At 43.8% G+C, this 27,605-nt stretch overlaps 1 protein-coding gene across 1 annotated transcript in view; it reads right to left on the bottom strand.

Annotated features, from left to right (window-relative positions):
- TXNRD3 (thioredoxin reductase 3) overlaps nt 1-27,605 on the bottom strand; it is a 136,010-nt gene that overhangs the window by 90,778 nt on the left and 17,627 nt on the right. The window contains exons 3-8 of the mRNA XM_069206272.1: nt 26,352-26,461; nt 8,655-8,762; nt 7,222-7,294; nt 2,962-3,081; nt 2,419-2,561; nt 1,530-1,645 (exon numbers count right to left, since the gene is read on the bottom strand). Coding sequence (XP_069062373.1) covers nt 1,530-1,645; nt 2,419-2,561; nt 2,962-3,081; nt 7,222-7,294; nt 8,655-8,762; nt 26,352-26,461 — 670 coding nt within the window. The remainder of the gene's footprint in view (nt 1-1,529; nt 1,646-2,418; nt 2,562-2,961; nt 3,082-7,221; nt 7,295-8,654; nt 8,763-26,351; nt 26,462-27,605) is intronic.

Below are 27,605 nucleotides of genomic sequence, written 5' to 3'. Positions count from 1 at the left end.
CTTCCTTTTGTTGGGTTGAGCCATGGCCTGCTGGCGGTGGCATCCCCACGGCCTTAAGTGTTTTGGTGTGACCCTGAGTTTGGGACGGGGCAGGTTTACTCACAGTTCGTTGCAGTCGAGGGTCGTTCACTTTCGGATTCATCAGAGTCCGTCTCTTGGATGGAGATACTTTCCTCCTCTTCGACGTCGAGCTGTTCTTTCGGTTTCGACGCCATTTGCAGTCTTCTTGCGCATCGATCCCTCAAGGTCTTTTTTGATCGAAACGCTCGGCAAGCTTCACAAGTATCCTCTCTGTGTTCGGGTGACAAACACAGATTACAGACCCGGTGCTGGTCTGTATAAGGATAATTTGCGTGACACTTAGGACAGAAACGGAAGGGGGTCCGGTCCATTAGTCTGGGACGACGGGTGTGGTCGGGCCGACCAGGCCTCGGTGAAGAGTGGAAGCCCCGAAGCGGTTTTGATGTCGGTGCCGAGCGATAACAATACCATAGAATTTGATACTTTTAGCTAACTTTCCTGATTCGAAATACGGAGCAAAGAGGAACATGTCCAAACCTGATGGCGGAAAGAAAACAATCTAAGATGGAGTCGACGCCCATGTGCAATGGAGCCGAAAGGGAGGAGTCACTCTGTCCCGTGACTCGAAAAGACTTCTTCGAAGAAAAACAACTTGTAACACTCCGAGCCCAACACTAGATGGCAGGATAATGCACAGCATGTGTATCTGCAGCTATACATGCCAAACATATATTATATATATATATATATATATATATATATATATATATATATATATATATATATATATATATATATATATATATATATATACACACACACACATATACACATATACACATACACAGTCAATATATGTAACAGATTTTTTGTAACATTTTATTCAATCGTAAAGATTAGTGTGCATAACACTGAAAAATAGACACAAGTAACTGGTTGGTGTCAGTAAGATGGACGGAGTATACCTCGTCCATGATCAAGATGGTTTGGTAGCAACTGACTGGAGTATTTGGGTAGAGGGATAACACACCGAGATGTTGAGTGCTTGCATTCACTTAGGACGATTTGACGGAATGAAAAATGCATTACTGTTACTGTAGAAGGCTGGACGTGATCAGTCTAATTTGTGAATTAGAATCAAAGGGCAATGGTTGGTATACAAAGATGGCCTACAATAAGAGCCAAGGGTGTAAACACAGAATGAGAAATTGCCATTGGGTGTGCTCTGCACAACTGCACTGCTGCCATACAGATGCACTGCATTTCTGATCACTAACTCGACACAAAGCACCTTTCTATTACCAAAGGATTCCCTAGGATAGGAACTGAAATTGTGTTAAAGGGTAGTATTCTGTGGCAGTCTCAAAAGCACTTTCAGGAGGAAAGTGCACAATAACTAGAAAAGAACAGTAATGACTAGCAGAAAGGAAATGGTGATGCGTCCATGGCTCATACCAGGTAATTATATTTCAGGGAAACCTAAATAGCTAAGTGTAGAAGTGACTCACCTTGTGATACAATATTCTTTGTCTCCAGAGATGCCCAAATATCGTGGTCTCTCGCCTGTTGCTACCACAAATTTATCAGCAGTGAAGAATTTTTCCTTTTTGTTCCTGCCGGTCGCCTAATGTACAGAAAGAAGAGGTTTTACAGGAGAACTTCCATAGAGAATGACACACTGCCGTTCATTACTTCTAATTAGGCACACTTTTTTCTGCTCATGAGAATCAATTTTAGTCAAACCATTGCCTTCATGTGTTAATCTAATGGTAGCTTTAATTTACATCTTCAGCAAGTTCGGTAGTCCATGTAATTTTCAGCTTGGAATCACCAAGTGTAGAAAGTCCATCATTGAAACAACGCTACAGTGTAGATTTCAGTGCAGACAACACATGTACGAAATTCTGAAAGATAAGGACTTTTTCCCACTCAGGCTTGGGAGCACAGAAGGTATTCTCTTAAGTGTGTTATACCTGGGGCCGCATGAGTACTAAAAAAATGCAGTTTATTGATTATGTACGTAGATTTATAACTATAGAAATATTGAAACAATTTCAAAACCAGTGAACTGTTTTTTATATTGACAAGGCATCAGTTTAAAAAAAAAGTATACTCCTATCAAATTCAAATAATTACCTGTAGAGGAGAGGAATGCCACACAAAACATAACACACACAGATCGATATATAAAGTTTAGTCGCAGTAAATGCTTACTCATTACTATTCTGCAAAGTACTGTCACTATTTAGGAAGTTATACTTTCTTCTTCTGCCAAGCCTTCTCTAAACCACAAAGATATGCTTTTTTTGATCAACAGAACTAACCATAAAAAACAACGATATGCAAGTCTATACATTTTAACCATTAAGTTACTAGCATCATGAAGCCATGACATACCTTGATCTTGTGTGGTTCCACAAACTCTGCATAGGCATTTTCATAAGTCACCTTCTTGTCACGCAGAGACACCCTGTAACCCCAATTAAGGGATCCGATGTAATTTTGAATTTCCTCCGTCATGGTTTGCCAATTGTGTTTTACTAGAACATAAGTATTTGATGAGAAAAATTATCTAGCCACTTGTTAATTGCAGAGGAGAAATTACAAAAAGGAACGGTTTTGTCTAGATTTAAGGCACAGAGTGTCGGGATAATCAGACACGTTATAACTATACTCTATGGCATTGCTTAAATATTTTTAACAAACGGGAGCAGGTTGTGGGAGAAATAAACATCAAAAGCCATTAAAACCTTTCCAACTTAAACAGCGTTTCCATCTACAGAAAAAGGCCTCTCAGAGTTGCATCACTGGACACACTTGCCACAGTTTCTTTCAGTGCAAACTGACTTTCGAGAGTAGTCTTGGAAACAAACATAAGACTGCTCTGTAGTTCACATGATATACTACAGTCAAATAATGCAATTAATCAAAAAGAGTTACCTTGTTCATCGTATTCCCATCCAAACTTCCTAGAATCTCTCAGTGCTTGCCCCAGCAGTGCTGCTTGATGCATTAACTTCTTGGGAATACAGCCTACATTCACACAGGTACCTCCAAGACCTTGGAAAGAGGGTTGAATATCCACTTATTAGTGTGTCCTTTGGGCACATTGTTTGAATAAAGTAAACTCAAATCGCCAAAAGAAAAACAAACAGATGAAGCAATCACGGAAGCAAACCGGATCACTTTACAAAAATGAGGGATCAACCCCAGGGGTGGGTTTGAGATTTTGAGAATCTTATCTAGGTCGAAATCATGACAGGGCAACATCATACATTTAATTTATTATGCCAGTGAGTCTTGAAAGCAACTGGACTAAGAGCACTGCAAAGTTTTATGCTGCTACAGACAAGATTTTGGTTAAAAAAATAAATAAATAAAAAATAAAAAAACACACACAATTACTTGCTTGGGTCGGCAAGTATAATGCTTATCACATCTTTAGAAATACGTCTAACACAGGGTAGTATGTATGACAGTCTCCAACATACTTAAGAGCAAGCTAATGGCAGAATGTGTTCGACAAATATGCATCTTTAGGAATGGTAATTCCAGCTCAAACTAGTCAATTACGGAGCAAAACAAAATTCCGAAAGTCTTCTAGAGAACCAAGTGCTATTGGAGACGTGTGCTTTGCAACAAAGATTGCTTTAGCCTTTAGACTCCACGCCCTAATCACATGCAATTACTAGAATGCTAAGGACCAGTGTAGGAAGTTGGCTCTGTATGCACTATTTCAAAGTAAGGAATAGTATGCACAGAGTCCAAGGGTTCCCCTTAGAGGTAAGGTAGTGGCAAAAAGAGAATACTAATGCTCTATTTTGTGGTAGTGTGGTCGAGCAGTAGGCTTATCAAAGGAGTAGTGTTAAGCATTTGTTGTACATACACAAGCAATAAATGAGAAACACACACACATTAAGACAATTCCAGGCCAATAGGTTTTTGTATAGAAAAATATATTTTCTTAGTTTATTTTAAGAACCACAGGTTCAAATTCTACATGTAATACTTCAAATGAAAGGTATTGCAGGTAGGTACTTTAGGAACTTTTAATAATCAAAATAGTATACACAGTTTTCATATAAATCACATATAGCGGTTTTAAAACTAGACAGTGCAATTTACACAGTTCCTAGGGGGAGTAAGTTTGTTAGTTTTTGCAGGTAAGTAAACCACCTACGGGGTTCAAGTTTGGGTCCAAGGTAGCCCACCGTTGGGGGTTCAGAGCAACCCCAAAGTTACCACACTAGCAGCTCAGGGCCGGTCAGGTGCAGCGTTCAAAGTGGTGCCCAAAATACATAGGCTTCAATGGAGAAGGGGTTGCCCCGGTTCCAGTCTGCCAGCAGGTAAGTACCCGCGTCTTCGGAGGGCAGACCAGGGGGGTTTTGTAGAGCACCAGGGGGGGGGGGGGACACACAAGTTAGTACACCCTCAGCGGCACGGGGGCGGCCGGGTGCAGTGTGCAAACACACGTCGGGTTTCCAATGGAAATCAATGGGAGACCAAGGGGTCTCTTCAGCGATGCAGGCAGGCAAGGGGTGGGCTCCTCGGGGTAGCCACCACCTGGGCAAGGGAGGGCCTCCTGGGGGTCACTCCTGCACTGGAGTTCCGATCTTTCAGGTCCTGGGGGCTGCAGGTGCAGAGACTTTTCCAGGCGTCGGGATCTGGGAAGCAGGCCGTCGCGGTCAGGGGGAGCCTCGGGATTCCCTCTGCAGGCGTCCCTGAGGGGGCTGGGTGGGCAGCGCAACTCTCTGGTTACTCACGGTCTCGTAGTCGCCGGGGAGTCCTCCCTGAAGTGTTGTTTCTCCACAAGTCGAGCCAGGGGCGTCGGGTGCAGAGTAGCAAGTCTCACGCTTCCGGCGGGAAATGCAAGTTGTTTTAAAAGTTGCTCCTTTGTAATAAAGTTGCAGTCTTGGGTGAACAGAGCCGCTATCCTCAGGAGTTCTTAGTCCTTCTAGAGCAGGGCAGTCCTCTGAGGATTCAGAGGTCGCTGGTTCCTGGGGAAAGCGTCGCTGGAGCAGTGTCTTTAGAAGCGGGGAGACAGGCCGGTAGAGCTGGGGCCAAAGCAGTTGGTGTCTCCTTCTCTGCAGGGTTTTTCAGCTTAGCAGTCCTCTTCTTCTTAGGTTGCAGGAATCTAGTTTCCTAGGTTCTGGGTTGCCCCTAAATACTGAATTTAGGGGTGTGTTTAGGTCTGGGAGGGCAGTAGCCAATGGCTACTGTCCTTGAGGGTGGCTACACCCTCTTTGTGCCTCCTCCCTGAGGGGAGGGGGGCACATCCCTAATCCTATTGGGGGAATCCTCCATCTGCAAGATGGAGGATTTCTAAAAGTCAGTCACCTCAGCTCAAGACACCTTAGGGGCTGTCCTGACTGGCCAGTGACGACTCCTTGTTTTTCTCATTATCTCTCCAGGACTTGCTGCCAAAAGTGGGGGCTGTGTCCAGGGGGCGGGCATCTCCACTAGCTGGAGTGCCCTGGGGCATTGTAACACGAAGCCTGAACCTTTGAGGCTCAATGCTAGGTGTTACAGTTCCTGCAGGGGGGAGGTGTGAAGCACCTCCACCCAGAGCAGGCTTTTGTTTCTGTCCTCAGAGAGCACAAAGGCCCTCACCACATGGGGTCAGAAACTCTTCTCTCATCAGTAGGCTGGCACAGACCAGTCAGTCCTGCACTGAACAATTGGGTAAAATACAGGGGGCATCTCTAAGATGCACTCTGTGTGCATTTTTAATACATCCAACACTGGCATCAGTGTGGGTTTATTATTCTGCAAAGTTTGATACTAAACTTCCCAGTATTCAGTTTAGCCATTATGGAGCTGTGGAGTTCGTTTTTGACAGACTCCCAGACCATATACTCTTATGGCTACCCTGCACTTACAATGTCTAAGGTTTTGCTTAGACACTGTAGGGGCATAGTGCTCATGCACCTATGCCCTCACCTGTGGTATAGTGCACCCTGCCTTAGAGCTGTAAGGCCTGCAAGAGGGGTGACTTACCTATGCCACAGGCAGTGTGAGGCTGGCATGGCACCCTGAGGGGAGTGCCATGTCGACTTAGTCATTTTCTCCTCACCAGCACACACAAGCTGGCAAGCAGTGTCTCTGTGCTGAGTGAGGGGTCCCTAGGGTGGCATAAGACATGCTGAAGCCCTTAGAGACCTTCCCTGGCATCAGGGCCCTTGGTACCAGGGGTACCAGTTACAAGGGACTTACCTGGGTGCCAGGGTTGTGCCAATTGTGGAGACAATGGTACATTTTAGGTGAAAGAACACTGGTGCTGGGGCCTGGTTAGCAGGGTCCCAGCACACTTCTCAGTCAAGTCAGCATCAGTATCAGGCAAAAAGTGGGGGGTAACTGCAACAGGGAGCCATTTCTTTACAACGAGTCATTTCTCAAAAAAGGTATCCTAAATAACCAGACGTGAAGGACTAGACCCACCATGAACTAGGCCTAGACAATATTAGGTATGACAGTTTCTCAAGGACTGTTCATCTGTACTAGTAATGTATGCTGTGCCCTAATTTCTAGAAAGCAACTTTTTTTTTTTTTTTTTTAAACAAATTTGCCCAATTGTAACAGCTGCATTTGGAAATAAACTCATGTATGTGGATGACACCAGCCAGCTTGGGAGAAATCACGCTGAGGGGCTTTCAGGAAGTGCAACCACAATAGAGGCACTTTCATTTTACTATGAAACCGGATGCCCCTCAAGGACATTGCCTCAGACGGGAAAGGGTGTTCACTCTGCTAACAGGACAGACAGTCCGGTGTGTCACCTGGGGGAGGGAGCTTAGTAGTGCGTCAGCAGGGAAGACACAGCCAAGTAAGCAGCTTCTCTATCATTGCTCTTTTTGTGTTTTTGAGAGGAAATCTATTTATAGACGGCTTTTTTCCTCATTAGAATTTCCAAAATTATGACTCACAATTTCTATGGACAGAAACAATGTTGCACTAATCTGATTGAGAAAACACAGTATGAGCACTCAGTTAACACTGTACAAAAATCACACATTCTTCAGATGACTCCCATTTTCCCAAAATAAATTTTCACTGGTGGTCAATGTGAAGTACACCTCTATGCTAGTTAACTTAACCGATTTCAACTTCATAATTAATTGTTATGAGACTGGAAATAAAAGCAACCTCATTCAGTCCAATATAGGATATTAGAGACTAAAAATGGGATAACAAAATGCTTACCCCATGAAACACCTTGAGGCGTTGGTACAACAAAATCTAGCACCATGACCTTCTTACCCAACGAGGCAGCCTCCTGTAAAATAAAGTCACATCACATTTACAAAACTGGGAGGTACAGATGTATGCACCCAGGGTGTATTCAAGACATGTGCCAATCAACCTTCAGTGAAGGGGGTAAAACACAGCAGGCCCCTAATGACAATATGGTTTAACTCCCCATAAGATCTTAAAACACTGCACTAGCAAACCAACTATCACACCTCGTTCAGTGAGAAAAACGTTTTACGTTTATTTTTGTTTTACACTTTTACTTAATGTTTGCACCAGAAATGTGATATCAAACACCTATGTGGGGGGGCTGAGTATATTTAACATCAACGTTGTTGACAAGAGTAGGGTTTTCGCCAAGTTTATAAAAGAAAACTTAATCACAATAATATTAACATCCTCGAGGAAGAATGATAAGGTAGACTTAACTTTATTTCTGCTTTAATAGTTCAATCTTAAGACAAGAAAAGCTATAAATTAATTTGCCAAGTGCACACTTTTGGTATCAAAACAATCTCTTATTCATGGTAATTATTTTCTTCTTATCTCTGGAAATGTGAAAAATAACCTGATTTGTAGTTGGGATGTCTCAAGTCAGTAACTCAAAAGGCAGGAATTATTTATACAAATCAATAAAGCCATGTCTGAGTATCAACGGACATACAAACTACACCAACTTTGCATAAGATTTTCTGCTTACAGAAAGTTTTTTCGGGAAAAAGAAAATACAGTATTTGTCAAAATTGAAAACTTCAGCTTTATAAAAAGTATTACAATAATGCTTTTATGAATTTGCGCAATTATAAGGGGTATTATGTCACAATGAATTAGAAATAAAGGTGGTTTTACTCATACACACTATATATATATATATATATATATATATATATATATATTTTTTTTTTTTTTTTTATTTTTTTTATTTTTTTTGCAGCTGTCACGTAGCAACTTGGAACAAAGTCATCCTAGGATGCAACACACTAGCAGTCAGCACGTACTCCCCTGGGGCGTATGAGTACTAACTATATGAAACTTCAGTCTTGAAAAATCCCTGATGGCTAGTCCAGCCGAACTGCTAAGTACCAGTTGAATGGGAACAGAAGCAAAGCCAGCCATGTTGCATTCTATCTGATTTCCTATAGCCAGCATGAGGAAACTAAAGCCGATTCACTTACTAATCCAAGACTTACCGGTGCAAATACAAGTTTTGGAATTTGACACCTCACAAAATAGTTACATAAAAATGATGGTTTAAACAGCACTTTCGCCACAACATCTTGAAAATTGCAGTCTTTCAGTCAACAAGATGCCACTAATTTTGAACATGACACACACCTGGTTTGAGAAAAATAAAAATATTAGCAGACCATGTTTCTTCCCCATACCTTGGAGCATGCAAGCCCTCCAGAACCACCACCAATGACAATTAGGTCATAATCATAAACTTCTTTGCCTTCATTGAGCAGTTTCTGTAGTGAACCATTTCGATGAGCCTAGAAAACAAAAACAGATCAATTTAACAGTGTTGTTCTGGACACAAACTTAAGCATATAAAATGTCGGAACACTGAAAAAGAGCTTAAAACTCTTTACTTGCAGATTATCAAAACAGGTTTCACTTATGAAAACAAGCGGCAGCAGAAGTTTTATTGTGTTAGCACATCACAAAGGTGGATTGAGGCAAACCAGTACAGCAGATAAAGTGAAGAGATCCAGAGACCAGACAGTAGACGTGTATTATACAAAAAGGTACAGCAGCATTTTGTAACAATTATTCTCTTACTTGATAAAGAGTTGTCGAAATAAAGGCATGGAGTTTCAGGAGGAGCAGGAGTACAACCTGTACTTAATGTGGACACTGAAGCATTTCAAACAGGACCCAACTCAAGAGGGCTCAATTTGAAATTTGTTGGTTTGATTTGGCAGACTAACGAAACTAAACTGGATCAAAAATTTCTGCAGATTATATTTTTGGGGTGATGCAATTATGGAATCAGTTTTTGTAGCAGCCCTTAACTAACCATCCCTGCACATAGTTTATGTACCCCCCCTACTTTACGAGACGCAAAAGAAATACAACAAAGCAGGGCACTTTCATAGGTATCTGGCGAGTTTGAGGTATATCACTAGGAAATGTGTGCTTACATGGACACTGATCTTAACAGCCTCTGCTTTGGTGCGGTTCAGAGAGTTTGAATCCAGTAATGAAAGCGGCCAAAGCATTCCATGTTACAAGGATGGCTGAGGGGCAGCCTTTTGAACTTGTATTGCTTGACGGAGCGAACTGCAGATGCTTAGCTAACCAGCAACCAGGAATAAGGAAGCAAAAGGAGAGAGAAATCCTGCCCTAAATCTGAACGATTTTTGCAGCACACCAAAAAACCCTATATAATCCCTCAAGAATGGATGGCAGCACATCTTTAGTTCTAGTGCCACTGGAGCCTGGGAAAGCAAGATAGATAAATAGGATTTTCACCAAGTAGCCCAATTAGTCTGCAGTCGTTGTAAACATAATATGGAAAACCCATCATGTTCTGTGACAAGAAAAACAATCAATTCTAAGTTGAAAACCAGGATCTTAAATGCAGGCAGGAAAACTGCTGCTGAATGCACTCTTATGAAGGGAGTAGGGAGGGTGTTACATTCACCCGAGGGAGTCAACTTTCTTCAATGCCTTCAAAAGTGACAGTGCAGGATAAAATTAGTAACGTGAAGCAGCACAAAAAGGCAGATAGTGTGTGGCAGGGGAGAGGGTGAGACTAGTATGGAATTTAGCAAGAGTGAACGCTCTGGACAATGGGATCACGCTCCATATTTCAAATAAACAAAAATGATGACTAAAATATTAATTCCAGTTGCACTGTGCAGGGCAGAGGTAGACTCTGGTTTATCCCTGTAAGGGGTGATGTTAAATTAGCCGACCACTGTTCATGCCTATCAGGGCAGTGGCATGTTTGGTGCATGGAAAAAGGATGTTATACCTCAGTAGAAGTCGGACTACAATGTATTTTGTGCAGTACCGCTAGCCCCATTTCCAAAGGCATGTGTGTTTTTATTAGGGACCGTGCCACTTCAGATTCCTTTAACGCCGACTACTTTACATTTCTGAAGTCCCGGTTTTATCAGAAATTGAAAAAACCTTAGTAGTAAAATAGACTAACAGGGATGTGGAATTCCTATCGCCCGATGCCAGGACATATTTGTTGGGGTCAAGAGCAACAAGTTTTCAAATTATTGTCCTTGGGACAAGTAGATCCAACCCCCCTGCAGCATAAACCCTTTGGCTGCTTGTTTACAGAGAAGGGAACTGCCTACAGTTTAGCTAATATGTGTGCCCATATGTTAATGCTGTTCGAACTTGTATTTATGGTTCATTAATGATAAGCCTTCATTATTAGTGTGAGCGCTGTAAATAAACATTTTAGGCTCACACTGCACTACTGACAGTGGTTCCAGTAAAAAACAAAAAAAGTGTACACACGTTTGAAATGTTTAACAATATGAGGCGAAGTATAATGCTCCCAGAATGCTCTGTTGTGATGCAAATGCTTGCAGAAGCTTGTCAGCAAGAGTGATGATTCTTTGCTTTCAAAATAAAATATTCAGAGAAAAAAAAAAAAAATTACGATGAAATTTTAGGTGCTGTTTCTTTGAAGCGTCATTTAGTAAAATGTGTTGATGCATGCTAGTATTTCCCAAAAATATTCGTAATGGAAAAATCAGTGTAGCCATTTTCAACATGATTATGGGAAGCATAAAAATAAAGGAGCACTGGCAAAGCCAACTGATCTGACTTTTTTTTGTGTCTTTTGATTTAGTCAATGCAGGTCTTGTTTTGACATGGCTTTTGTAACACTTTACTGTTGTGGGAGCTGCAAGGCCCTCAACACTAACAAATACAGGTAAAAAGAAAAAAAAATGTTTTTGTTCTTAAAAAGCACAAATTGCCACCAGTGGTGTAACAAAGGCCCTGCATGCCCCTTCGCACTGCACCTGCCATGAGTGAGTCGGGGGGCCCTCCATATTCTTTGCAGGGGGCCCCCTCCAATTTTGTTACACCACTGATTGCCACAATAGTTCCTGGTACTGAACAAAACTACTTAGTGTGCCAATATGCTCCTTGTAGAAGAGCAAAATGAGACCACTCACAGTAAAGCCAGCCGATAGAGAGAAATAGAAGTTTGATAAAAATCAAAATGTCTTTGTTAATGTCAGACCTAATTAGGGATCCAATTCTTAAAGAAAGTCACACAAGTGCACCCATGGTATATGGCTTTGAAACAATATTTTTCATGAATTAACAACTTACTGAAGTAGACCAGGAAATCGTACTCCTAGAAAATATTTGTGAACTCTATTTTAGCACGAGCAAATATGCATGTGTAGATTTCCCTATGTGAAAATCTATTGTGTGTTTACAAGCTCACTTTCCCTCCAACCACTTTTTTCCCCAACCCTGGAAGAACTTCTACTTCTGCCATTGTCAGGAGTAAATTTCTATCCTTTTTCGTTAGGGGAAAAGATTAGAGGAGAGCTGGTGAAAATCCATTAAACATGTAAGTTAGTAGGTTTGCAGACTCAAAGGCATTCCAGCCCTGGAACTACTGCACCCCCACGAGGTGCCTGGCCACCTTGTTAAATTCCTTTTATTGCAGAGTGGGAGTGAGGAAGCGCAACACTTGTCTGTGCTGTCCTCTTTCTGTTTCTATTGCTTGGGGGCTAACCGACTTCTTGCCCGGTATTTTTTTTGGAGTGCAGCTGAACACAGAGAAAAGTGTGCTTTCTGCATCTGCCCCCCAATCCCTATTCTCCCCATCTACACCCTGACAGAAGTGCAATCAGGGTTGTAACAATAAGTTACTTTGGCTTTGTCAAGTTGTTTCTATGGCAGGTCTACCTCCACGCTTTAAACATTTTTCTTCAGCTCTTGGGTTGAATAGTCACCTGCCCTGGGGAAATTACTACCTACATCTCCATTTAATTTAAAAAAATAAAAATAAAAAAAATAAAAAGCGTATTTAAGCTTTTTTTGTACCTGGCACTTCCAGCTACCCAATACTTCTGTGCCCTTACTCAGAAATTATAGCGGAATGTGAGGAAGAGGCAGAGGAAGGTTACTATGACAACTCTGCGGAATCCTTTGAACAAGACTTTGTCTATGCACTAGATGCTCGGGTACGCAACACTATAAACATAGCATTGGCCAAGGCTATACAACCAATAAAACACTTATTTGGTTTTGCAGAGCAACAAGGTTGGATTCCTTCCACTGCATTCCGCACCAGCAAAGAACCATCAGCTTCCCAAGACACTCCAGTGTCCTAAAGATGACAAGGACCCCCACGTGGCAGATTCTGAAAGGTCTGCGAGATCACTGGCTAAAGAGCACGACTATCGTGCCTCTCCTAATGCCCTGAAAACAACCCCTCAAATTGATTCTGGTTCCTCTTCTTCCACCCAGAGTCAAGAGCAAGGAGGTAATACTCTCACTTGCAAACGCAAGAAGACAACACACCACTCACAAGAGGGCCTATCTCCTCCCAAAGTCTTCACATTCGAACCAGAGGATATCATCCACCCTAAGTGGACCTTATGGAGCATTCCGGCCAAGGTGGCAGAATACGTGGAGACCCACATTCACCATAGGTTTGAAAAAGATGTCAGATCTCGGATGAGATCAGAGTGCCCCCGAACGGGATTTCCCTACCAAAGTCACAGTATAATAGTATATCTCACTCTGGTGATGAATTTGAAAACAATTCTCCAAAGGCCCTAAGAAGGGCAATGATCGCGCTTGGCAAAGGTGCAAAGGCAAGCTGCTGGGTGTCCCTAGGCCACTACCAAAGATACTAAAGTTTGGTTTCCACGCCAAAGAATCTGGGGGTCCCAGCGACCCCGAAGTTCTGGTTGGTTGCGGCCAGATAGCGGTGTGCTTCCTCGGAAATGCTAACTGTGCTATTGCCAGTGAACAGCAGCGATCTATTCTGATTAAAATGACCCAAAACTTACCGATCTCACCACATTGGACTCAGGTTCCTTGGCACAAGGCATCTTTTTGGAACCCCCCTGCCTCAAAGGACTGTCCAAATTCGCAGCAACCAATACAAACCATAATAAGGCTGAGGAATCCATCAAAAACTTTCTCCATTCACTTTTTGGTAGGGCTGGACGCTTAGGGGGTGAGCCTTTGGCCACAACTTCCATCAAGGAACCCACAGAGGCTATTATCAACTATCCGGAGGAGGGTACCAGGATTCCTCAGTCTCCTCATTTTCTACCTCTCCTGCCCTCTGGTGGGTTGAAACCAACACTGGAGAAGGTGATCCAGAGGTTCCCAAGCCTCTTACCAGAACGTCAGTTCTACAGGTGAAGCTTCTTTCAATGTCAGATGTGATTTTGGGGGACAGAACTGGGTTGTTTTTACTGGGAGAAAAAAAGTTAACTCAGGACTCTTGGGCCCTGGAATCGATACAGGGTTAAAAGCTGGAATTTTACTGTTCCCCCAGTTCAACATTTCCCGTCTGCTACCCCTCCGTGATATTTTTTCCCCTACAAGATAAGGAGTGCTTCATCTCAGAAGTGACAGACCTCCTGCTCAATGGAGCCATAGAAGATGGGGGGGTGGGTGAAGATTACTCGTCTTATTATTTTCCTAGGCAACATCATCATGGTTCAGGGCACCCCTGCTAATTCTCACTCACCTGGAAAGACAGTTTCTCTCCTCCAGGATCTGGGTTGCATTGTGAACAGCCAGAAGTCAATTTTAACTTGTGCACAACAGATGGAGTTTAGGGTTTCAGGTGGGCTCATTCCTGGCATTTAATTTGTCCCCCTTTGAAGGTCTGCAGCAGCAAGAAGGAATCGAGATCGATGTTGTGCAAAAAGACTTTTGCTGAGATTGGTTGCCCTTGCAGTAGGCCTTCTAACGTCATTGATAGAAGCCATTTTCCCCAGGTCCTTTTCATTATTGGGCTCTTCAACATCTAAAAATCTCCCATTTGCAAAATGACCTCATTTACTCAAACAGATGCCCCTATTGGCAGAAGCAACTGGTGGCTGGAACATATGGAAGCCTGGAATGGCAGAGCGATCTTCCAACCTGCTCTGGAGAGCGTGAGAGCCTGCTACCAGCCGTTGGGGGGAGCTCGATGTGGTCCAATATCCACAGGGGGCTGCTGGTCCAAAGCAGAACTGGACCTTCATATCAATTGCCTGGAGCTCCAGGAAGGCTCTTTTGCAATCCAAGTCTTTCCTCAGCCAGGACAGATTGTTGCATTCTCCTTCGGAGGGACAATATCTCTGCAGTGAGATATGTCAACAAGCTGGGCGGGACAAGGTCCTGAGTCCTAGTGGAGATAGCCAAAGAACTTGGATATTTTTTACTTCAACACCAGATATCCTCTGTAGCAGAATACCTCCTGGCTAACACGGTGAAGGACTGGCAATCTCCTCACCTTCAAGACTTCAGCGATTGGAGGCAACATCCGAAAGTCTTTTACTGTCTTTGGGGACCCTTCGATAGATCTGTCTCTCGGCTCAAACAGCTGAAAAGATTTCAGTTGGCACCCGGATCCGGCGGCCCCTACGACCAAGGCCTTCCTTCAGGATTGGTCCACGGTCCTGGGTAACAGCCTTCTTCATCCTCTTATCCTATCGGAACATCTCTATCTAGTGGTGTGGAGAGTTTCAGGTAGTGGTGCAGTCTCCCAGGACTTTTGCAGGAATCGAGTAACTTAATTTCAAAGGCCTGGTACTCCGGTACTCACAAACACGATTCTTCCACTTGGAAGCAATGGTGTAATTTGTACGGTGAACAGGGTGCCGATCCTTCTTCAGCAGATTGTGGTTTGGTCTTGAATGCCTTGTCATCTTTAGCTTCCTCTGGAATGGCCTATAGGTCAGTGAAAAATTACAGATCAGACTTTTCTGCGGTTCATTTGCCTGTGGAAGTTAAACCTGTTGAACTCCCTATTGTATGTAAGCTTTTGAGAGTTATTCATATGTTCCTTCCGCTCAACCAAAATATTCGGCTCTCTGGGATGTGAATGTAATGTTACGTTTCCTGGATTCTTGGCCTGCAAAGAAATACTTGTCTAGGTAGCAACTGCCAGCTAAACTTATCAGACGTGAGAGCTCTGGACTTGGCGGGTAGAGTCTTTTCCCCAGAAGTGGTGCTGTTTGTCACTCACCATACCAAATGTAATTCTAGGTCAGCATCTTACCCTAGTTTTTCCGATAATTCTGAACTGTGTGTAGTGCAGTGTTTGAAAGGGTATAAGGTGAGTACTGCAGAGTTTCATACAGATAATGGGGCGGGGCAGGGGAAGAAAATCAACTGTTAATTTTGTTACATAAACCTATTCGCCCAGTCACTTCGGCTACTTTAGCCAGATGGAATGGATGCAATGGCATTTGAATGAAGCAGGTATTGATCTCTAGATTTGACGCTTATTCTGGCATCGAGGTCTTTTTCCATGGGTCCTCGTTTAGAAAACATTTTGAAAGGTGGCCAATTGGCCATCGGAATCTATACCTTCAAGTAATTTTATTATGTGACTTGTTGATATCACTTCAGCTGTGGTGGCTCAGCTTTAAACAAGCATAATCGGAGCCTCCGGTCTGGACATAGAATAAAACGTTTTCTAGCATTCAAGTCAAGAATTTTTCAATTCTATCAAGGACACAGAGGAGAGGATTATCCCCACCCACATATGTATTGTTATTAGTGTTTTTTTCCCCTTATTGAATGTCATCTTTGATTTATTTGTTAAATATTGATGATATCCCTCTGTATATTTGCTTCCCTCCCTGTTGACAATGATCGATTTATGTTTCTAGTTCCGAAACATGTTTACAGCTTTGACATGGTTTTATTCTTCGAGCAGGATGATAAATGAACCAGACAAGCTGCCGTTTGTTTCAATTCCGATAATTTGTTTTCCTGCATTCAAGCTAGTCAGAAGCCTTCCGGTCTACTAGGACAGTTGGAGGCCCTCAGAGTTACTGATCCGAAGTCACTGTATTGTTGGACTAGCAAGTTTTTTTCTGTTCTGGAGCCAGTCTTAACAGGTTTTGAGACTTAACTGTTTAGCTCATTGCAAAGAAAGAAATAGGGAGTGCGCCTAGCAGGTTATATAGAGCTGGGTCTCTATGGTTGTTTATGTGATACATTGGGCTTCATGAGAAATGTGTTTTTGGAACTCTTAAATGACTGCTAAGAAAATTGAATAAAAGAAGCATAAACCTCTCCACTGTGTCTAACAGAATTGAAAAATTCTTGACGTGAATGTGTTTTAAACTGTTCACATAACCAGCGGTAACAACGGGAGGGAGGGGTAAACAGGGACTAGGATTCTAATATGCCGCATTGTTTCTGATTGATTCTTATGGGCATAGTTTAACTGATCTACTAGCTGTTGGTTGTATGCAAATATCTTGTGCTCACATGTAGGGAGATGGTGTTGGTCGGTCAGGAGTAGTCTGGGCAAATGATCACTAAACCATCATTTTGTTGTTGGTTCATGAATATTTTAACCAGCTATGTTGCAAACACTTGATTTTGATGAATTACATTGGTTTTCGTGCACACTGTCGAACATTCTTAAAATGCCAATTGGGGTGACTGTCAATATATTAGGTTCAAATGAGGGTGGACACAGATCAGACAGACGGCTCATGCTTGTTGAGATGCACTTGGTGCAATGTGGAATGAATAACAGGAGGAACACCTAACGCCCTCATGCTGCGGTCCTTCGGAACACCACTTGAAACATTTGCATACTAAATCTTTGATACTTTGTCTTATTTCGATACAATTCACTAGCATTTGTGTCCAACCCAGAACCTCAATTCAATACATTTGCTTTTATGTTAACGATAATTCCTTTTCCCGAAACTTTACTTGTGGCTGGCTTGAGCTATAATTCCTAGAGAATAATACATGACCATTTTATTAGACTTGAATACTCTCTAGTTACTTATTTGTACTCTGACTTATGTACTTCAAAAGCAACAAAAAAAAGTACGGAAAAAGTAAACTGTATTTTTTATAGGTGTTAGTGTGTAACACGCAGGTCAGCGCAAGACATAGCAACACAAAGACGTGTGTGTAAACACAGAACTGTCATATGCAAGACAAACTTTATGTAGCACATGTATCCATGCCAGATTTCACAAATAAAACACTACTTTTGGTAGAATAATTAAAATATAAATCAAACTGAGCAATGTACCAGAATACATGAACATCTCCACCTTTCCAAGAAGCCAATCAAGACAATGGCACCTGAACACAAGCATTGGCATAACAGGTCTCAATATGTTTGAGGGGAGAAAAGAAGAAAAAGCAAAGAGGCAAGCACAGGCCCAACAAGCCTTTTCATGTATGAGGAAGGTGAGGAAGGTGGGGAAGGGGGGGCGGGGGTGCGGGGACTGGGTGGCAGGCAACACACAAGGGGGAGAAAAGTGGTGACGGAAAACAAGAGGCATTGCACAAGCTTTGTTGGTGGTGACAACTGGGAGGGCTGGAGGGACAGCAAGGACAATGGGTTACAGGGTGAGAGGAGCTCAAGGACAACGGGACAGAAGGTGAGAGGCAACATGCACAGTGGGAGGGAGGTTTGGTAGGGGACAGGGCAAGTGACAAGAGAGTGGATGCAACACCACAATGAGAGGGACAATCATTTGAGAGGGGCAGGACAATGGGAGCAAGCAAAAAGGGAGGGTGGGGAAACGCATAAGGAGCGGGAGACGTGCATTAGGGAGACAAACTGAAAAACTGATGCAATATGTAGAATGCTTAAATGCAAAGAAGCACATAAGGGAGACAGCCTACAAACACATGCACTGTTATACACGCTTCAATATAAAATATATTACAAAAGAAGTAGGAACCTAAAATGCAAGCAGTGGAAGGACACAAGTACTTGGTCATGCTCCAGGGAAGGGTCAAACACTAGAAAACGTAGTAACGGACACAAGCTCTGACAAACGAGAAGCGAACGGAAGTGTGACAATGAAGGCAACTGAAGGTAAGCAACGGGCAGGGTGCAAGTCCAACGTATGCTGCCAAAATATATCCCAAGCATGAGTGCATGCACCGTCTCAGGCAAGACCTAAAAAGACGGCAGAATTTCAGCAACTGGCAGAGAATTGCACACCATGTTGGAGGGGAGGGAGTGTTCATGACTGCTCAAACTTATCTTACCAAGGCTACACCTCCAACCTTTAACCTTCTAATAAAGATAGGTATCTCTCACACTACTATTTAGTAAGAGATTCAGCAGTACATACCACAGGATATCATAAGCAAACGCAAAAAAAAGCCATTAAGCAAATAGCTTCTGTGTACACAAGATCACTTGATACGGTTTTCCTGCAGTAAGCATGACCAAGCAACCCTCACTGCATAAAAACCATTAACTAAGTGTTGTTGCTTTTAGATAGCATTTTCACTTTATGAACTCGGTTAAAAAAAAAAAAGTTGGAAAATCCAAGGATCTTCACATATCAATAGTTTTCCCCCACCTTTACTTCGCTTTTAACTTTTTCATTTTGACCTACATGAGTAACAAGCGAACACTGCGGAGGAAAGAAAATGAACTTCCCCCATTGACCTCTATGCTAGTGTTATGATGTTTGGTATCCCATCAACATACTGTAGGAAACAAGCAGAGAAATTGTCCTCGGTGTCCAACACACCATTTGACCACAATCACTGACAGAATCCAAGCTGTTCTCTAGCAGGGGTACAGTACTATAGGAATTTTGATAATTTCAGTGACAAGAAAAACACTCACATGTGAGGAAATGGTGCATAGACTACACAACTTGTGTCAAAATGTGCAGTGCAAGCCCCTACGCGGTCCTGGACATGACAAGCATTCTCTCAGCTTGCAATAAACATCGCAGCTAAATCAGAGCAACCATAAGGCATCAGCTTGTTTGGTTTAATTTCTTTTAAAGTGCCACCTGCCACCACATAGAGAATAAGCCTAGAAAGTCAAAATCCAAAAACTGAGGGAATTTACTTGTCCAAACAAAATATCGAGCCATTCTACGTGAAAGCATCTAAATCTAGACTGTAAGGAAATGCCTCCTTGGCATGGTTACCCCCTGACTTTTTGCCTTTGCTGATGCTATGTTTTGAATTGAAAGTGTGCTGAGGCCTGCTAACCAGGCCCCAGCATCAGTGTTCTTTCCCTAACCTGTACTTTTGATTCCACAATTGGCACACCCTGGCATCCAGATAAGTCCCTTGTAACTGGTACCTCTGGTACCAAGGGCCCCGATGCCAGGGAAGGTCTCTAAGGGCTGCAGCATGTATTATGCCACCCTAGAGACCCCTCACTCAGCACAGACACACTGCTTACCAGCTTGTGTGTGCTAGTGAGAACAAAATGAGTAAGTCGACATGGCACTCCCCTCAGGGTGCCTTGCCAGCCTCTCACTGCCTATGCAGTATAGGTAAGACACCCCTCTAGCAGGCCTTACAGCCCTAAGGCAGGGTGCACTATACCATAGGTGAGGGTACCAGTGCATGAGCACTGTGCCCCTACAGTGTCTAAGCAAAACCTTAGACATTGTAAGTGCAGGGTAGCCATAAGAGTATATGGTCTGGGAGTCTGTTGTACACGAACTCCACAGCACCATAATGGCTACACTGAAAACTGGGAAGTTTGGTATCAAACTTCTCAGCACAATAAATGCACACTGATGCCAGTGTACATTTTATTGTAAAATACACCACAGAGGGCACCTTAGAGGTGCCCCCTGAAACTTAACCGACTATCTGTGTAGGCTGACTGGTTCCAGCAGCCTGCCACACTAGAGACATGTTGCTGGCCCCATGGGGAGAGTGCCTTTGTCACTCTGAGGCCAGTAACAAAGCCTGCACTGGGTGGAGATGCTAACACCTCCCCCAGGCAGGAGCTGTGACACCTGGCGGTGAGCCTCAAAGGCTCACCCCTTTGTCACAGCACAGCAGGGCACTCCAGCTTAGTGGAGTTGCCCGCCCCCTCCGGCCACGGCCCCCACTTTTGGCGGCAAGGCTGGAGGGAACAAAGAAAGCAACAAGGAGGAGTCACTGGCCAGTCAGGACAGCCCCTAAGGTGTCCTGAGCGGAGGTGACTAACTTTTAGAAATCCTCCATCTTGCAGATGGAGGATTCCCCCAATAGGATTAGGGATGTGACCCTCTCTCCTTGGGAGGAGGCACAAAGAGGGTGTACTCACCCTCAGGGCTAGTAGCCATTGGCTACTAACCCCCCAGACCTAAACACGCCCTTAAATTTAGTATTTAAGGGCTCTCCCTGAACCTAGAAATCAGATTCCTGCAACAACAAGAAGGACTGCCTAGCTGAAAACCCCTGCAGAGGAAGACCAGAAGACAACAACTGCCTTGGCTCCAGAAACTCACCGGCATGTCTCCTGCCTTCCCAAGAACTCTGCTCCAGCGACGCCTTCCAAAGGGACCAGCGACCTCTGAATCCTGAGGACTGCCCTGCTTCGACGACGACAAGAAACTCCCGAGGACAGCGGACCTGCTCCAAAAAGACTGCAACTTTATCCAAAGGAGCAGCTTTAAAGAACCCTGCAATCTCCCCGCAAGAAGCGTGAGACTTGCAACACTGCACCCGGCGACCCCGACTCGGCTGGTGGAGAACCAACACCTCAGGGAGAACCCCCGGACTACTCTACGACTGAGTACCAAAACCTGTCCCCCCTGAGCCCCCACAGCGCCGCCTGCAGAGGGAATCCCGAGGCTTCCCCTGACCGCGACTCTGAAACCTAAGTCCCGACGCCTGGAAAAGACCCTGCACCCACAGCCCCCAGGACCTGAAGGACCGGACTTTCACTGCAGAAGTGACCCCCAGGAGTCCCTCTCCCTTGCCCAAGTGGAGGTTTCCCCGAGGAAGCCCCCCCTTGCCTGCCTGCAGCGCTGAAGAGATCCCTTGATCTCTCATTGACTTCCATTGCGAACCAGACGCTTGTTCTAACACTGCACCCGGCCGCCCCCGCGCCGTTGAGGGTGAAATTTCTGTGTGGGCTTGTGTCCCCCCCGGTGCCCTACAAAACCCCCCTGGTCTGCCCCCCGAAGACGCGGGTACTTACCTGCTGGCAGACTGGAACCGGGGCACCCCCTTCTCTCCATTGAAGCCTATGCGTTTTGGGCACCACTTTGAACTCTGCACCTGACCGGCCCTGAGCTGCTGGTGTGGTAACTTTGGGGTTGCTCTGAACCCACAACGGTGGGCTACCTTGGACCACGAACTGAACCCTGTAAGTGTCGTACTTACCTGGTAAAACTAACAAAAACTTACCTCCCCCAGGAACTGTGAAAATTGCACTGTGTCCACTTTTAAAATAGCTATTTGTGAATAACTTGAAAAGTATACATGCAATTGAAATGATTCAAAGTTCCTAATGTACTTACCTGCAATACCTTTCAAACAAGATATTACATGTTAAATTTGAACCTGTGGTTCTTAAAATAAACTAAGAAAAGATATTTTTCTATAACAAAACCTATTGGCTGGATTTGTCTCCGAGTGTGTGTACCTCATTTATTGTCTATGTGTATGTACAACAAATGCTTAACACTACTCCTTGGATAAGCCTACTGCTCGACCACACTACCACAAAATAGAGCATTAGTATTATCTCTTTTTACCACTATTTTACCTCTAAGGGGAACCCTTGGACTCTGTGCATGCTATTCCTTACTTTGAAATAGCACATACAGAGCCAACTTCCTACATAGACGGCACAGGTAATTTTCACAAAAATATTTTTTACTTTGAAGTGCATCCTAGCTATTAATTACCATTCAAGATGCATGACAAAAGACATCCGCCATGTGGCTGTGGAAGAACAAGGTGCCCATGGTTCATGGAAGTCAGTGCCATGTGTCTATATCACTCATCTAAGTGAGGTTTACATGATGTTCTATACAGTTCCTGCTAGTGGACACTGGAAACTAAGAAATATTTGTAATCAAAAGTATTACTGTAGGTGGAACAGAACCAAGTTAAGCAAATAATTTGGGACTATAACACCCAGATTGTATTTTCATAAATTAAATTCAACATCAAACAATTGTATGATCATTTCCCAATATGCAGCAGATCAAACATTATTCAGCTTATACCAACAAGTATCATGCATTAAATGAACGCTTTCAAACTAAAAGTCACGGTATGATGAGCCATGACAAGACAGGCGTGGAATCTAGGAGTGTCCTAATTAAAGCAAAAACAATCGGTACAAGCTTCTGAAGAGACCCACGTATGGACTCCCACCTTAAACACGATCCCATTTTCTGAGGTATTTAAATGTGTTCGGTGTGCTGACGTAGACATTTTCAAATACATGCTTTGTGGAGAGAATGTTTGCAAATCCATCGCATCTGCCCACAAACATGTCTTCCAATAACATTTAAGGCAAAGTTCGAGCACATGCATTTATAATTAAGGATATGAGATGGCGCAAAGATATGTTAAAACATCTACACAGATGCCTATTGTTATCTGTTCATCTGGAGTTAATATCCAGCATTGGGTGCAGTCGCTATTGAAAGCATTCAGGAAAAACCAGTCCAATGAAAGAAATTAAGGTAATACTCGTAGAACACATGACTTACTGTCCTGGATTCTGACAGACCCCTGCCAATATTGAGCAATCTGCATTACTATAACCTGCTCACTCTGTACGACAGTGAGCTGGCATTACTCAACAAGTGCTGGGGATACTTGGAAACATTCCGCAACTGCTCACGTTAGTCCTTTGCACCTACACTAAACACCTGCTGTTGGTCTACACATAAATGCACAAACACACATATATGTAGCCTCAGTGTTAGTTTAGAAAAAAAAAAAAAAAAAAAAAAAATACGAAACACTAGCCAAGATTCTAGCTAAGATCCACTTCAAATTGTTAACTGCAAATTACAGCGTTTAGAAAAATTGGACACAGTTTAAGAGTTTAAACTGCAAAGAACTAACTGTTGACATTCACAGTCTCAGATGTGTACCCCGTTTTTCAGGTTTCACCTGCACAGTGCTTGCAAAAATCACTCTCGCACCAGTGAAAGATGATGTATTTACAAATATGCATTCACTAAGTGTAGGAAAGTACCATCTTGCCTGGCATGTTACCCCCATTTTTCCATACATGCAAGTTGGTTTTTGCCTGTCTCACTGGGATCCTGCTAGACAGGACCCCAGTGCTCATAGTTTGTGGCCTAAATGTGTGTACCAGTGTCACTGAGGCTCTGCTAACCAGAACCTCAGTGCTTATGCGCTCTCTGCCTTTAAAATTGTCACTATAAGCTAGTGACCATTTTTACCAATTCTAAATGGCACACTGGAACACCCTTATAATTCCCTAGTATATGGTACCTAGGTACCCAGGGTATTGGGGTTCCATGAGATCCCTATGGGCTGCAGCATTTCTTTTGCCACCTATAGGGAGCTCAGACAAATCTTACAGAGGACTGCCACTGCAGCCTGAGTGAAATAACACGTTATTTCACAGCCATTTTCACTGCACTTAAGTAACTTAGAAGTCACCTGTATGACTAGTCTTCACTTGCTGAAGGTTAGGTGCAAAGTTACTAAGTGTGAGGGCACCCTTGCACTAGCAAAGGTGCCCCCACATAGTTCAGGGCCATTTCCCCAGACTTTGAGTGCGGGGGCACCATTACACGTGTGCACTATACTGTATGTAGCTTCACAATGGTAACTCTGAATATGGCCATGTAACAGGTCTAAGATCATGGAATTGTCCCCCCATGCCAAATGTGGTATGGGGTGCCAACCCCATGCATCCCTGGAGCTCCATTATGGACCCCAGGTGCTGTCAAACCAGCTCTATGGGGTTTTCTCTGCAGCTACCGCTGCTGCCAACCCACAAACAGGGTTCTGCCCTTCTGGGGTCTGGGCATCCCAGTCTCTGGAAGGCAGAACAAAGAATTTCCTCTGAGAGACGGTGTTACACCCTCTCCCTTTGGAAATAGGTGTAAAGGGCTGGGAAGGAGTAGCCTCCCCCAGCCTCTGGAAATGCTTTGAAGGGCACAGATGGTGCCCTCCTTGTATAAGCCAATCTACACCAGTTCAGGGAACCCACAGTCCCTGCTCTGGCGCGAAACTGGACAAAGGAAAGGGGAGTGACCACTCCCCTGTCCATCACCACCCCAGGGGTGGTGCCCAGAGCTCCTCCAGTGTGTCTTAGACTTCTGCCATCTTGGATCCAGACGTATGAGGGCACTCTGGAGGCCTCCGAGTGGCCAGTGCCAGCAGGTGACGTCAGAGACCCCCTCCTGATAGGTGCTTACCTGACTAGGTGGCCAATCCTCCTCTGAGGGCTATTTAGGGTCTCTCCATTGGGCTTTTCCTCAGATAACAACTTGCAAGAATTCACTCAGAGTTCCTCTGTATCTCCCTCTTCGACTTCTGCCAAGGATCGACCGCTGACTGCTCCAGGACGCCTGCAAAACTGCAACAAAGTAGCAAGATGACTACCAGCAACATTGTAGCGCCTAATCCTACCGGCTCTCTCAACTGTTTCCTGGTGGTGCATGCTTTGGGGGGCCACCTGCCTTCATCCTGCACTGAAAGCCACGAAGAAATCTCCAGTGGGGTCGATGGAATCTTGCCCCTGCTCCAGCAGGCACCAAACTTCAGCATCACTGGTACTATGGGACCCTCTCATCCGGACTAGTGTGGCTCCTGGAACACAGGTGGTGGACCCAAGTGACCCAGACTCTCCAGTGGTCCAACTGTCCAAATCTGGAGGAGGTCCCCCCTCCAGACAATCCTGTGCACCGCGTGAAATGCATCTGCTAGGGCTTCTGTGCACCTTTCTCCAAGGAATCCTTTGTGCACAGCCAAGCCAAGGTCCCCAGCACTCCATCCTGCATTGCTCAACTCCCCGAGTTGACCTCCGGCTTCGTGGGACCCTCTTTTGTAGTGTTGAGACTACCACCGGGCTCAGTCTTCTTGAACCCGTGTTCAAGGACTTCTGCAGGTGCTATCTTCTTGTGCGTGGGCTCTCTACGCTGCTGAGGGCCCCCTCTGTCTCCTCTCCAAATGGCGAAATCCTGGTCCTTCCTGGGCCCGGGCAGCACCCTTTTTCTTCTACTGCGACTCTTGCAGCGAGCGAAGCTTGTTTTCAGTCTTTTGCCAAGGACCAAAACTCTGCATCCTCCAGCACTCTGCGGCACATCTTCTGCAAGAAGGAGAAGTTCCTAGCACCTTTCGTTGTTGCAGAATCTTCAGCTTCTTCAATCCGGAGGCAGCCATTTTGCACCTTCATCCGGGTTTAGTGGGCTCCTGCCCCCCGGACACTTTCACGACTCTTGGACTTGGTCCCCTTCCTTTGCAGGTCCTCAGGTCCAGGAATCAGTCTTCAGTGCTTTGCAGTCTGTTGTGGTCTTGGCAAAATCCTCTATCACGGGTTTAGTGTGTTTCTGCGGAAATAATAGTACTTTACTCCTACTTTCCAGGGTCTTGGGGTGGGGGGTATCTTGGACACCCTTAGTGTTTTCTTACACTCCCAGCGACCCTCTACACACTACACTAGCCTAGGGGTCCATTCGTGGTTCGCATTCCACTTTTAGTATATGGTTTGTGTTGCCCCTAGGCCCATTGCATCCTATTGTATTCTACAGTGTGTGCACTACTTTGACTGTTTTACTTACCAGATTGTGGTTTGTGTGTATATTTTATGTATTTTACTTACCTCCTAAGGGAGTATATCCTCTGAGATATTTTTGGCACATTGTCACTAAAATAAAGTACCTTTATTTTTAGTAACTGAGTATTGTCTTTCTTATGATTATAGTACCTATATGATATAAGTGGTATAGTAGGATCTTTGCATGTCTCCTAGTTCAGCCTAACCTGCTCTGCGATAGCTACCTCTATCAGCCTAAGCTGCTAGAACACTAATAATAAGGGATAACTGGACCTTGCACAAGGTGCAAGTATCATCAGGTAACCAGTATAAGCCAGGCCAGCCTCCTACACTAACTATAAGGTGAGCCACCCAATAAGAACCCCGTAACTTGGGATGAAAAAAGCATTACCTGTAAAGTTTTATCACATCCGCCCACATGCTCTTTATTTACAAACACGTTTGGGACAGTATTTTGTCCAGTCATTTCCATCAGTATTTCCTGAATGGTCGTTCCATCCTCTAAAAGAAAAGAAAATACTGTAAGCTATACTACAATACATTTTTTTTAAAACAAGCTATCATGCAACGAAACCTGCTGAAGATACACGATTTTGTAATGATTCACATCATCCCTCTTCAGCTCCAAGCAGAAGAATTTAAACATAATGCATACAAGATGTTGACATTTTCATTAAAAATCAAACGAAAACAGTGGTCCGTACCAATGGGACTAGATCAAATAATCAACAGATTATTTAATCTAATATCCTGAATGCAAAGCGGTTGTAAAAACACAAACTTTTGAGAAATAATAAGAGGGGCAGAGCTGTGGTGGACTATTCATGGGACATTTCTAAAATAAAACAAACACTGGCAAAGCCTATTGCCTCTTTTTGGCTTCGTCAACTCTGACTAACTTGTATTGCCCAGTTTTTAACAGATGCAGAACCATCTAGCAAGCCAAAAATACGGGCAGCAAAGTAGCAGGTATAGAAGGAGCGCTTTTTTTTTTTTTTAAATAAAATGGTGGTGGTCATGGAGGTTCAGTGGAAGCAATGGAATGGCCACAACAGAAGTATGAAGTAATATGAAAAGTGTGTGTGTAGCCACACCTATGCAAGAGCTATTGACTTTGTCAACGTCTTTTAGTCCAGTTGTACAGCAGCATAGCTGCAGTTCACACTGCTAGGTGAGCGGAGCAGCCTATAGCAGAGTGTCATTGAAAAGTGTGGCATAAAGTATTACAGTTGTGGATGTAAGTAACTTAAAGGAACCAAACTTAAAAGCTGAAAGGCCATGAAAATATTCTTGCGGCGGGAAGGATCATGAAGGAGAAAATGTGCTGTTAATGCTGCATTTATATGTTAGAACAGCTTAGTCCAACCCACGTAAAATATAATTTAATTTTAGTTGCATGAGAAAGCCAAGCGATGCAGGCGTAGATAAACATTGTCCAAAAAAGCTTTTGAAATCAGAATGGAGAAAGCGGCACGAGCATTGACAACAGAAAGTGCCCTGAAACGCATATCTCAATCACAGTGCAATCAGCAGGTGGACACTTAAAACATTTTTTTTTTTAAATGTGTTATTGGTCCATGCTCTGCAGAAAGGAAAGGAAGTAGCACCTGGCAAACACTAGCCAATTAGGAGGCAGATGAATGAT

This window comes from Pleurodeles waltl, chromosome 9, assembly GCF_031143425.1.
Source record: "Pleurodeles waltl isolate 20211129_DDA chromosome 9, aPleWal1.hap1.20221129, whole genome shotgun sequence".
Taxonomy (NCBI): Eukaryota; Metazoa; Chordata; class Amphibia; order Caudata; family Salamandridae; genus Pleurodeles; species Pleurodeles waltl.
The sequence above is the reverse complement of the archived record's forward strand: the minus strand, read 5'-3'. Positions and strand labels throughout refer to the sequence as shown.